Source organism: Amphiura filiformis, chromosome 8 (genome assembly GCF_039555335.1).
Source record: "Amphiura filiformis chromosome 8, Afil_fr2py, whole genome shotgun sequence".
NCBI lineage: Eukaryota > Metazoa > Echinodermata > Ophiuroidea > Amphilepidida > Amphiuridae > Amphiura > Amphiura filiformis.
In genome coordinates this window covers 5,867,495-5,881,619 of record NC_092635.1, presented here as the reverse complement: position 1 = coordinate 5,881,619, position 14,125 = coordinate 5,867,495, and the positions used below count along the sequence as shown (strand labels likewise).

The 14,125-nt window shown below is 36.1% G+C and overlaps 1 protein-coding gene across 1 annotated transcript in view; it reads left to right on the top strand.

Annotated features, from left to right (window-relative positions):
• LOC140158543 (putative elongator complex protein 1) overlaps positions 1-14,125 on the top strand; it is a 64,671-nt gene that overhangs the window by 35,395 nt on the left and 15,151 nt on the right. Inside the window, exons 20-25 of the mRNA XM_072181665.1 lie at positions 2,058-2,259; positions 3,381-3,505; positions 3,925-3,985; positions 5,267-5,462; positions 5,636-5,716; positions 6,946-7,073. Coding sequence (XP_072037766.1) covers positions 2,058-2,259; positions 3,381-3,505; positions 3,925-3,985; positions 5,267-5,462; positions 5,636-5,716; positions 6,946-7,073 — 793 coding nt within the window. The remainder of the gene's footprint in view (positions 1-2,057; positions 2,260-3,380; positions 3,506-3,924; positions 3,986-5,266; positions 5,463-5,635; positions 5,717-6,945; positions 7,074-14,125) is intronic.

The window sequence follows — 14,125 nt, the reverse complement described above, 5'->3', positions numbered from 1 at the left end:
TTTACTATTTTACATCTAAGAAAATCACTCTGTTATTTCCAATATATTGAGCACCTTTTTAGAGGCCTCTTTGTAGACTGGGATGTCCCTGATTATGGTGCCTCCCAATTTCCGCTGTTACAATTGTATGCCAATGCATCTCTCACCCATTTTACAAATACTAATTTATGCATAATGGATTGATTTATCTAGATAAGTGGATTGTGGTTTATTCAAGAGTAACATGCAAACAGGTCTATTAACCCTAACCCCTTCCAGTGGTTTGTTAGTTGCAGGTGCCCTCTTTGTTACTCAGCTCCCTCCAGCTAAAGGGAACCATTTAGACTGTTGGGGTTTGTTAGACTGATAAGGGTTAAAATGGTGATGCCCTGCACTGTCAGCAGCATAGATAATAAAGACCCTTCACCAACTGGCAAAGTCCTATTATCATCTCATCTGTTAATGAGGGCCAATTCCATGAAGTGCGACATATGAAACTGCTACGCCTATATCGTGTATTTTGTGAGTAAACACATAGGCACGCAATGCTCTATCATGTAATGCAAAGGCATGCAACATGTGCATGATTTGGACTTTGCCTGTTGGGTAATGGTCTGTATATTATTAGCCTATGGTCACCAGTCTCATGATTTGACAAATCAAACAATGTTTATGTGTCTCTTGTTCACTCCCAAATCTTATATGCTCGTAATCTGTGGAATCCACACCAAAATTATCTTATTAACAAATTCAAAACAACCAGTAGGTTAACCATTTTACACAAGGCATGAGAGAGTAACGTCATTCTATGCACTCTCACCAGAACTCCTATGAATAAATTGTCACAACAAGGATTGCTACAAGTACTCGGCATACTACCCTCTCCTATTTGCTGGCGTAGTGCACGTTCTTTGTTACAAACCACTGATCGAAGTGATCACAACACAAAGCCTATGGCATATCATAATTCGGAACAGGTGTGTGAGCCCGGGCTTGAACCAGTAACCAATGGTTACTAACGTGCCTACGGCAGCGAATAACCACAAACATAGACTCAAGTACTCAAACCACTGAATACTTTAACCCTCCACAAGTGAAGGCAATAAAAGCACACTGTTTGACTTCACCAAGAGCATGAATGTACAGGGGGGTCCAAAACACATTTTATTCTCTTTCAAAGTTAGATTTCTTGAAACTGGTGAGACATGTTGAAATTGTTTAACCCTAGCACCCTAAGTGCTTTTTGGTGAATGGAAAGGAAAGAAAGTAGGGTCGGTGACTGGTAGCCACAGTAGTGCATACTAGTATTTATTACGTGGGGTGATTGTGTCATCACATCACATAGGATACATGCATGCACAGTCGATATATCATGTGGTATTTTGTAGTACCGGGGAGTGTTAAGCAGGGGTGTGAAATCTCCTCTTTTAAGCTGAATTCCTCTTTTTTGGAAATTTCTTTGAGGTAAAATTTCAGCTTTTTCTTTCATTTTCAGCCCATTTTGAGCATATTTCAGTGCTTTTCCTCTTTTTTGAACAAAGTTCCTCTTTTTTCAATAGAGATCACGCACACCCCTGGTTAAGGTTATGAAAATACCTATATGGAGTTTTGATACAGGTTAATTAACCCTAACACCATAAATTGGTTTTGATGAATGGAAAGGAAAGAGGAATCTGTTCAAAACAGCCCTGGTAATCAGTAATGTTTTTGAAGCCCTGATGTGTAGGGGTGTGTGTGTAAAATGTAAAACCTAATCTTTCGAACAGTGTGCCACTCCTATATTGCAGGAGTGTGGGTGAGGATGTGTGGATTTGTTTATTGAAATATGTTAACCCCGGACACTACTGGTCATCTAACAGCATTTCTGATTGGTTGATAACTTGAAATGCTCATTTCAATTGCCAATTATGACTAGGCTTTAAAACTATTTATGGTCAGACTTGCATTTGCAGATGATCTTATTAATACCCTCCTTGATTGGTTCAAAATTGGACACAATATTCATTTTGGCCAATCTGCAGGTAGTTCTCATAGGGTTAACCCTATTTAACAGTGTACCATTTCTTCTTACTCTACAGGAGATAGTGAATGCATATGCAGAGTATTTAACAGAAAAGCAGCATACTTCTGAAGCAGCCTTGATGTACACCTTATGTGATCAGTGGGAGCAAGCATTGGAGTTATACAAACTCAGTGGGCATTGGCAACAAGCATTCTGTATGGCTGGTAAACTAGGGTTCCAACAAGATCAGATAGCCCAACTAGCCAATAGCATAGCAGGTAAGAGGTGTGTCATGTGACAAAGATTCTGAATGGCTTGTACATCAGCAAGATCTAATATCTCAACTAACCAATAACAGAGCAGGTTAGACCTGTGTTATGTATCAAGGAATCTGAATGAAATATCAGTTAGATCATCACAACTAAAGTTTGTTCGGCTTAAGGGAACTAGAATGAGCGTTTCGACAGCATTTTTTGTGGGACATGAGAGCACATCACATCACGAATTGCATTCTGAATACGAAGAATGTCTTTCTGATATCAAATAATTTTCATTTTATGAAATTCACGATAAATACAAATTTTATGACAAATTATTTAAAAAATTTGATATTTTTCACATTTTGGATATATAACAGTCCTAGAAGTAAATTTTATAAATTTAATGATATAGTCTGAAAGTGTTTGTAGTTGGGAGGAAAATCCGACGATCAATTGAAAATTTTGACCTTTCATGTTGAAGATATGGATTTTTTTCCCAAAAAGACCTATTTTTTTTTGGTGTTTTGGGAAAAAAAATCCGTATCTTCAATACGAAAAGGTCAAAATTTTCAATTGATCGTCGGCTTGTCATCCCACCTTCATACACTTTAGGTATAAATCATCAGATTAATAAAGTTTACTGCGAGTACTGTTAAATATCAAAAATATCAATTTCTAATGATTTGCCATAAAATGTGTATTACATTGCAAATTTCAAAAACTCTAAATTATTTGATATCAGAAGGCCATTCTTCGTATTCAGAATGCAATTCGATATGTCTGATGTGCTTTAATGTCCCACAATAAATACTGTCCAAACGTTCATACCCCTTCCCTTAAATAAGGCAAAAAAATAAGACTTAAAACACTATGTATGGATGTAGAATGGCATGCACGCAGTTGGACGCAGTGCTTACGATAGTTATGTGTTGCCCAATGCATGACTGGCACATGTTTATGTGAATTTCCGCGAGCGTGAAATGGGACTTTATTGACGTGTGCAGTAACAAAAACCGAATAATTTCTGCCTTATATAAGCCAAACAACTTTAGTCAATTACAAACCTGAAGTTGTGCCACCTTAGTAATACATTATAATGGTTATTCTCCTAATATAAACCTTTATATTTTGCCATTCAGTTTACCTAATCAATCACAGCAGACGTACAGAAGCAGCTAATGTCCTACTTGAATATACCAACAATGTTGAGGAAGCCATTGTCACACTTATAGCTGAACAGCAGTGGGATGAAGCACTTAGAGTGGTAAGCTTATATAATCTTTACATAAAAATTAAACGCTCTCAAATAAACGTCACCTGTGCTGTTTAAAACATTCCGTTGTAAGTTTAGTATGGAGCTGCCGCCATAAAAGACTACTGTATTCATTCCAATAAGCACCCAGGGCGCTTTACTGAGTCATTTTGGGTGGGCGCTTGTTTTTTACCTGGCTTACCCAATTTTTTCGTAAGGGCCGTTTATTAGAGACAAATTTACCTACATTATAATAGCGTCCCGAGACGTTCTAGTAGCTTTTCTGATGCAGTAAATGTATTGCAAGTTTACACAGGACTTCAAATCCTCAAGCTATCTTTCAGTAAGAGGCAAGGATTGAAATTAGTCTGTAAAATATATTTTGAAATACATTGCAATATTAATGTGTGCTTGTGTGTTTGGTTTTACAGATGCATAAATACAACCGTACTGATTTTGTTGAAACAAACTTGAAACCAGCCCTCACAGAGTGTAAGTATCATGAGAGAAATACTTGATATGATTTGGTTTTTGTACATGGACGCAGTATGTAGATGCGGTATCTGAGACGAATATAACTTATATTCGTCTCAGGCGGTAATGAACATATGTGACATGATCAAGGGGAATGAGTCGCATGTTGGCAATTTTCAATTAGAAGTCTTTTACATAATTTTCTGGCAATTTACTAATGCTACATTTTGATGCAAACCCCATCAAAATCAGACATCTTGTTATCGAGTTATGAGCAATTTATCAATGGCTGAAAACAATATAAAACAAAAGAATTTGAACACTATTTTTGCCAATTTCTCAAAAACAATATTAGCGACATCTGACTCATTCCCCTTGATCATGTCACATATGATGTCAGTATGATGACAATTTCATGTGACGTAATCATATGTAGTGTACTTACAGAGCACTAAGTATATGCAACATGATCTTATCCAACCTGACGATAGTCAGCAATCATAAAATTGAGATGTCGGCAAATGAGCAAAAACAACAAACAACTTTAGAAAATATACATATATAAAGATACTATATATTTTTGCAACGAAGTAAAGTATTTTCAATATATAAATTGGTAAGATATGTATAAAACAAAATTAGGTTTGCTTGTCAAATGATTAGTTTGCTTCTAATAAAATGTATGCATTTGTAATAATGTAACTATTATCAACGCCAGAATTAAACGCGCCGGACGGGAGTTGTTAAACGGTGATGAACAACGGCGAAACATGATTGAATCCCTTTCAACAACGAAAAGAAGCTAAATATCGTATAATTCACGATTATTTTACGAGGAATGTCAGTTCATCATTGCCACTCAGCCTTACAAAAACTTCGATGATTTCTCTTTTGATGTCAGCAATAAAACTACAGAATAAAACGGCAATGTTTAGCCGCTACCTGAAAAATACTGAATTCAACTTGTAAGCTGGCATACGCACAAAGGTTCCAGGCATGACGAATTTTACGCGCTCTCGCGTAACACGTAGTCTCGCTCGCGTTCGCGTATACGCTACAGTAAAAGTGTGGGTTCATCACGGTTTAACAACGGTTGGCTCCTGTAAAAAGGTATAGGAAGAGTTGTTGAACATGGAATGTTGCATCTGACACCTTATCAATCAGACAAAATATGTTGTACTGGACAGGTCATTAACCACAATTGCAATGCGCCTATGGAAGAGAGGGTGGTCAGTTTGTTTTTGGTCTAAATTTGTATTTATCATTAATATTCTTTTGGTTCCATTGTTATTATCACAGCCTTTAGTATGCATATAGCCAGCCTAGAAAACTACACCACCGTGTTTGAGAGACACAAATCACGACTAGCCGTTGTCCGTCAACTCAAAGAGCAGGCCCGCCTGGAGATGTTAGAGGGTGATGTAAACGACACTAATGCTGACCTGTATTCTGATACCAGTAGTATGACAGGAAGTGTTACTAGCAGTAGATCAGGGTATAGTGCATACACTGCTTATAGTAGTAGCACTGCAAAGATTGCAGGGTAAGTATTCTGATACCAGTAGTATGACAGGAAGTGTTACTAGCGGTAGATCAGGGTATAGTGCATACACTGCTTATAGTAGTAGCACTGCAAAGATTGCAGGGTAAGTATTCTGATACCAGTAGTATGACAGGGAGCGTTACTAGCAGTAGATCAGGGTATAGTGCATACACTGCTTATAGTAGTAGCACTGCAAAGATTGCAGGGTAAGTATTCTGATACCAGTAGTATGACAGGGAGCGTTACTAGCAGTAGATCAGGGTATAGTGCATACACTGCTTATAGTAGTAGCACTGCAAAGATTGCAGGGTAAGTATTCTGATACCAGTAGTATGACAGGAAGCGTTACTAGCGGTAGATCAGGGTATAGTGCATACACTGCTTATAGTAGTAGCACTGCAAAGATTGCAGGGTAAGTATTCTGATACCAGTAGTATGACAGGGAGCGTTACTAGCAGTAGATCAGGGTATAGTGCATACACTGCTTATAGTAGTAGCACTGCAAAGATTGCAGGGTAAGTATTCTGATACCAGTAGTATGACAGGGAGCGTTACTAGCAGTAGATCAGGGTATAGTGCATACACTGCTTATAGTAGTAGCACTGCAAAGATTGCAGGGTAAGTATTCTGATACCAGTAGTATGACAGGAAGCGTTACTAGCGGTAGATCAGGGTATAGTGCATACACTGCTTATAGTAGTAGCACTGCAAAGATTGCAGGGTAAGTATTCTGATACCAGTAGTATGACAGGAAGCGTTACTAGCAGTAGATCAGGGTATAGTGCATACACTGCTTATAGTAGTAGCACTGCAAAGATTGCAGGGTAAGTATTCTGATACCAGTAGTATGACGGGGAGTGTTACTAGCAGCAGATGCATACACCCCTATGGAAGATGTGACCTTAATCTCCCACACAGGGAGTGTGAATTTCAAATGGGGTACCTGAATTGAGTGACTCCAGTTGAAATCTACTCAGACTTTAAGGAAAGTTATTAATATGCTTCATTGCATCGCATAAAGACAATTAAATTATTAGTATCCAGCCATCAGAGCAGAGATGGTAATGTTCGGAACTGAGACCAAGCAATTAGGCATTAGATGGAGACTGTCCACAAGCAAGCTCAGGGCTGCCCCAATCAATTTTTCAGAGCAAAGGTATGGCAAGCACCAGGCCAAGGCTGTGTTGCCCAATTTCCAGTTGTAGGAAAATACAAACAAAATCCTAATTATTTTGGTGCTTTAATTAATTCTATTTTTCATTTCTCAAACCATTTCTTGATGTGTGAAATGTAGAGGAGGTATCATACTGTAGTTGTAGACATAGTCGTGTGTTGAGGTTTTTGGATTAGGATGAACAGATGCTCTTGGATTAAGGTTTAGTGATAATATCCAAACTGTAAACGGTTTTGAACACTTTATTGACTTTATTTGCAGGCGTTCATCTAAGAATCGTAGGAAAGCAGAGCGCAAGAAGCACAGTCTTCGAGAGGGAAGTGCATTGGAAGATGTGGCTCTACTGGAAGCTTTAGGAACAATTATCAGGAATGTAGATAATCTTAAAGGTAGGGAAGTACGCTTATAATTCCTGCTTGTCTGTACTGTGTATACACCAAAGACATTAGACTTAAGAATCCAAACCCCTCCATGTTTGTATGTTGCTCATGGAGGGCAAAATGAGTTCCTCCGTATGATTTTGACATGTGTGCCACAAACTTTTATTTATAGCACATGCTTGCTTGCGTTCTGCATGTAATGCATGTGTTGTGTCAATAATGCGCACCAAGCACTACATGCACAACCTTTATGCTCAACCTTTAAGACGTCAACTATTGTTTGATTTCGGACTTTTGTACACTAGTCTCGACTCTATTCATTCTAATCTCTTTGGTATCCATCTAAAGAAGAATCTTTAGAATAAGGGATGTTACTGGTAAGTTATATCTGAATACAAACCGTAATGCTAATCTCATCCCTCAAATCTCTTGATCTTGACCCTAATCCTTTTCCTAATCCCATCTTTATTTTTTATCATAATCCTTTGACCTACAACATTAATCCTAACCCTAAACATTATCCCTACCATGAAACTGCTATGAAATTTGATCTTAAAGCTTTGGTTTAGCTGACAGCGATGGTTGTGGCAAGGGTTGCAAACTGGATGTCATGCACTTACAGCATTTGCTGTAGATCAAGTGTACTTTGACTCACTTGTTGACATGTGCTGAATATGGCACACTGTTCATGACAACCACTCAGGCTCAGGCTCCACCTCATTCCTAAACTTGTGGGTGATCATAAGTGTAAAGTCTTGATAGTCCTATATACAGCTGGGACAGGAAGCATGGAGCAATGTAAAAATAGTCACTCCCAACATTAGTATCAATGTTCTTTTTAATCCAATCTTAACCTTAATCCTAATCCTAAAACTGCCCAAATTACTTGGAGTGACCATAGAGAAACTAGAGAATAGTGATTACCGCCCAACCAAAATCCTAACCCTGATCTTTAATCCTAACTGTAAAAGATTAACACTAGCCCTAATCCTAAGCCAAACTCTAATCCTAATTCCAAAACCAAACCCTAACCCTAAAACATAACCCTAATCGTAATCGTAAGATTAGCAACTATTTTTAACTGTTGCGATTTTTGTTCACAGCATCTTGCGAATGGTAGTGAGCTTTGGCAAAAATTGCATTGATCATTTCATAGCGAGTGTGTAGAAGAATTCAAATATCACAAATATACTTTTGTAGGTCCTGTGGTTCCTGAGTTATGTTGTAAAGAGGGCTGAAACAACAACATTTTTGTAAAACGTACATAACTCATTAACAATAATAAATCAAGCAAGTTTTCAAATTATATGATTTGCAGAATGAACATTTGCAAAGTGTTATTTTTCAATAATATATTGATTAAGATAATGAAAATCTATATTTTGGCTGCTTCGACCAACAATACCACATCTACCTTATAAGGTGGTCATAGTTATTCTAGAATCATGACAGTTACTTTATTTTAGGTGGATAAGATTTATCACCTGTTCAATTACTGCTGAGCTCTCAGCTTGATCTTCCAAAGACATCTAATCATTAATATTTTGAATATCAATCAATGATGGTCATGTTTTAACACTCACCAAAATATGGGAATTCACTTTGAGAACAAAAAAATGTTTTATGTCTATTTTTTAAGCAAGTGTGATTGTTAAACAGTTGAAAGTGTGTCAGGTCATGTAATGTCTTGTCAAGTTAACTACAGACTGGGAGTTACAGTGATATTATTACATTTGCTCCTAAAGCAATATATATTTAGAAAGTTATTATATTTAGTTCTCTGGGTTGATAGGATGAAAAAAAATTAAAATTAAAAAGAAAGATTAAAATTATTTTGTTCATCCTATCAACCCAGAGAACTAAATAATAACTTTCATACCTATGTGACTTTGTGTATTTGTTATAAATATGCAATTCTGATGCCTTCTGATAGGAATGCGACGAACATCATTTGAACCTAATACCTATGCTATAGCTTTATATTTTCCGCTCTTCTCCTGCGTGCCTCTGTAGCTCAGTTGGCTATAGCATCATGCTAGTATTACAAAGGTCACCAGTTTGAATCCAGCCAGATGCACTGGGTTGGTTTTACCAACATTTTTGTGCGCTGACTGCTCTGGGGAAGATTTGTTCAACATATATATTGTTATGGATTGTATAATCAACTCATATACTCCTTGATCTCCAAATCCCAACATTGTAATTTATTGAAGAGTGCCACCTTGTGGTAGGATAACACCATCTGTAATTCCAACAATAAAGTTGCTTTTTGTCTCTGTCTTTAAACTTTGAACCAGTTCTTTATTACTGTTATTCACACGACTCATTTCTATTGTTAGGGAGAAGAGAGCTGAAACTGAAGTGTGTGAAAACTTGACTTTTTTTTCAATTGCTCAAAGTTAACAAACATATGTGAAAAAAATGCAAATACATTATATATGTTTGATTTCTTTCTATTATATGAGTTACTTTGTTCTGCACCTATCCATATCCCTAGAATGCTTTCATCCATAGCTTTCTACATAATAGACAACATAATTGGGATCGGAGTCCTTTTAAGGAGTCATAGTTTATTCAACTTTATAGTTGTAGTTAATGCACAAGAAACTGAAATTGATTGGTTTCAGTGACTAAATTTGAAGTGTTGCTGGGAATCGCAGGGTTTTACTGTTACAATGAGGCTTGCTGACTTGCTTTAAATTGATCCCCAATTACAAATAAGCTTGATTTGGGGGGAAATTAAATTATGTAAAATCCCAGCTGGCAATTTTAATCAACATATGAACTTTAATTTTTTGTATTATTTTTCAATTTGATCTTGTATATTCCTTTCACAAAGTTTCATAGGCTGCACAAATTATGTACAGTGTTCGGCCACAGGCATCAAGTGTTCAATCTCTCGGGTTAACAGATTTTCACTCTAAGTTTATTAACTTTCTCCAACAGTGCATGGAAAGTAAATAAAGCAAAAGCATGGGAAGCAATAAACAAAAAATAAAATGAACCAATGTGAAATGGGTACCAAAAGGTGTACCTTTTATTTTAATATTTTCCTTGCCATTAAAAATAGCTCAAACTGGCCAGTAAGAAAAATATGTTACCCATCACAACTAAACATGGCAGTTGTCAAAAAGATTGTTGCTAAAGATAATAAATAAATAAATAAATAATAAGGAATTTGGAGCAGGATATGGACTGATATTGACATTGCATAAAAAGTTAACCTTTTTCAGAGCCTTGGTTGAACAGCAACTTACGCTATTCTTCAACCAAGACTCTAAAAAGTGTAGCTTTTTAAGCAAAATAAATGTGTACTAAAACAATATCCTACATATGTGACATCCAAATAATGATCATTTTACAGCAAAGAAGCACTTCTTTAACTTGAGTAATAAATTTAAATGGCATTTTAAAAGACTACTGCAACTGGCAGGTTTTTCATATGATGGGTCACAGATGACAGGTTTTCAGGTTCCAGGTCAGTGTGTATTCCTTATTGAATTTTACCTGGTGTACACCAAAGAACAAACATTGTCACAATTGAAGGTCATTGGAATATTGTGTTGTTATTAGTCATCAGGTTCATATGGGCCCATGACAGGTGGTTTCACATACTAACAACTTTAACAACAGGTTGATGCATGGGAAGAAAGCCTGTAGGGTATTGCTCAATATAATAACTGATCCATCCTAGAATTTACCCATCTTTTATTTTAGGGGTTCTTCCCTTCACTCCCCTCCTCCCACACACACACAAAATGTTGATACAGTCCTTGTTGTAATTATACTTTTTAAAGGCAAATTGTATGTGTGGTGTGCCGTGAGTAGATAAACAATCAAACAATTTCAACAAACAAATAATAATTAATATGTAGGAACAAACAGGCAAACATAGAACAAGTTTATACAAGACTCATGAGCCAGACAAAGATGTACATTTCTCAATCTTTCACATATCATTTTTATGATTATTGAATCAGTCGAAATATTGGGTGGGGTGTACTGTGTAACAGCTGATACTGTGAGGTGTGGTCATGAAATGCAATTGATAGTGCTTTTGGCATAGTGCAGGCTTCAGTGACATAAACAAGCCAGTACTTTGATTCACATAATATGTGGTATCTTTTTAAAAAGTGTGTCTGGATGACGTCAGTGTTTTGAGTGAACATTCAAGATGTGCCAATGAAAATTGAAATTGGCAAAGTGATCACTGAAAAAGAGTATAAATGTAGCTAGATATTTGCACATGAATAGAAATGTAGCTATATTTGCACATGTTGCCACAAGCTTATTTCATATAAAAAAATTACTAATGGGCTCAAGTTTTGCTGCTGCTGTAAAAATCATTTGCTTAAACTCTGTGGTATAAAAATGAGGTTTAAAGCCACAATTAGTTGCTACAGTTAGCGTCATTCATTTGTGCAATCTTTGTCTCAGAGCAAAAACAAAGATCAGTGTTAAAAGGTAGGATTCCATTTATAAGTCAAACAAGTTGTGTAACTGTCTTTGATATAAGTGTTGAGTTACACAGTAGCATGCATTGTTCTCCTCTGATACTTAATTTGTGCCAATGCTAGGCATGTGTAAATAGTTCTTCTGCACCACAAGGTATCAATTTTTAGTATTTTAATAGCAAATTCATATTTTATATCAAGACACACTCATTTTGTGACCTCGTTCCAGGCCAATGCCAACCTTTGCTTGATTGCACATCAATGGCAGACTCAATGCAAAATAATACCAGTGTGCCTATGGGGCCTTCATTGTTACCATTATAACCTGAGGTTCAAAAGTCACTTACCAACAATTCAATCTTTTGTCCTGGAAGGTTGCAACTACAAGCATTTAGTGGCATTGCAGTGGATTTTCGTTTTGAATAGAGAGAAATTTAACTTTATAAAGGAATTTAACTTGAATTACAAATATTTAGTGGTATTTAAATGGCTCTTTTATTTAGAAAAAGAAATTTGCTTTGAAAGGTTTTTCACTCAATGAAAACTTTGGGCCCTCAGTCAATTGTCTAGAGTCTCAAGATGTTATCTGGGTAACTTGTTTTTATTTATCAAAAAGGTGTTTGACAGCACTATAATGACTACTTTCAACAAAGATTTAAATTGATATTAATTTTCTAAGATAAATTGTGGGTGTAGCCACTAGCAATTATAAATTTCAAGATGTTTTTTTTTTCAGATAGTTATAACCTACGTTACTTTATTTATCAAACTAACTGGTAAAACATGAAACAGTTATTAATTTGGACAAAAGTTGACTGAAATGGAATGAAATTTGGGAACCAGATTGAAGAAAATATATAGTCATAACATGAATTAAAGAACTTTTTCAAATGAAAGTGAATTGCAAAGGTATTTCAACATTAACAGGCATTTAAAGATTTTTTTATGGGCAAGTTGGTAAAGAAAGGAGTCGCCATAGCAGTAGATATCACCTTGAGATTATTTTAAATGTCAACATATGATCAAAGAATTCAAATAATTATCAGGAAGTGTTTAGTGTGCTCTTGTTTCCGGCTCATAATCAAGACGCAAATGAATTTTTCACATGAATCGTCAGGATTAACCACCTGCGTGATTTTTATGAATTGTAAAATAAAATAAAAATGCCAACTCGGATGAAGTTGCAAGATGTAATCAACCACGCTATGACCTAACATCTCATTATGCAGTGGCGGCACCAGGATTTTGTCCAGAGGGGACAATGGGAAATCTGGAGGAAATTGCCTTGAATTCAGCATTATTTGCCCCCAAATAGTGGGACTTTTAGTGATTTTTTTGTTCCGACTAGGGGAAAATGGAGGCTGAGGTGGGGTAAAGCTTATGTTTTTTTTTGGGGGGTGGAATCCCCCAATCCACCCATGCCCTAATTTCCTGGTGCCACCACTGGTAAGTACAACTTTCTTCAGTCACAAATCACAATATGCTTTTAAGTACATATTAATTCAACTCCAAAAATTGTGAGTAAATGGAATGTTTTTACACACAATAAAAAAGCCTAAAGAGGTGTGGTGTGTTTTTTTTTCATTCTTTTCAATAAGCATGTGTATAGAACTGTATATAGAGTGCTAGAACTGGGTAGTATTTGACTACTGCAATTCAGATGCCTATATAAATCACTGTAAGACTTGAAACCAATGGTTGGTATCACTTTGATTATATCTTGTTACAGTGGTTCAGATGTATTGCAATTTATAGGATCTCAAGCACTACACTGATGATATTACAGAAAATGTCAATTGGGTCACTTACTTGAGGCCTAGATATTCACTAAGTTACCTTCAATCTGTTATGTAGTTTTGAGGCACATTTAACCTGTAAATGTATATTTTTATTTTCTCATTTCCTCATTACAACAAGATAACCTCTTTTTAGCACTTCTGTGTCAAAACTAATTGTACTCCCTTCAGGAAGCAAAACGTTTTATCTTGGGGCAGATTATCAATCAGAACTTAAAAGGAATGATTGTTGTGGTGAATATAATATGGATTGTGTTATTAAAGGTTACTTAATCCAGGTCAATTATTCTTAGCCAATGATCAGCACTGCGGTAGATGCAGTGTCATTAACCCAAAATCAGTTTTTGTTGCCAAAATTGACTTTGGAATTTAACTTTTTTTAATGTTGTTTTTTGTAATTTTGTTGTGTTTTTGTTTGCTTGTTTGATTTGTTGATTGGTTAGTTTTTTTTGTTTTTGTTTTGTTGTTTTGGCTTGTTTAAAATTTATTTGTATCATCTTGCCTCTCATTGTTAACATTGTGATGAGTTCCTGTTTGACATCATTAGTTATTGACGTAGCCTTAGCACTGGTAGTGAACACATCCTGACTGTACATTCACCTCTTTAATGTTTTGGTAGTGCCTCACACACAGGATATCCTGTAAACACAGTTTTACATCTCATAGAAATATCTAAGGCATGACTCTAAATATTGTATGAGCAAGATCAATGGACTGCAGATTTGAACACGGATCCTGGGGAGAAGTATGGCCTGTTAGAAATTATTGTTGATGGACTTCTAGGACCTGGCACTGCTAAGAATTATTGGAT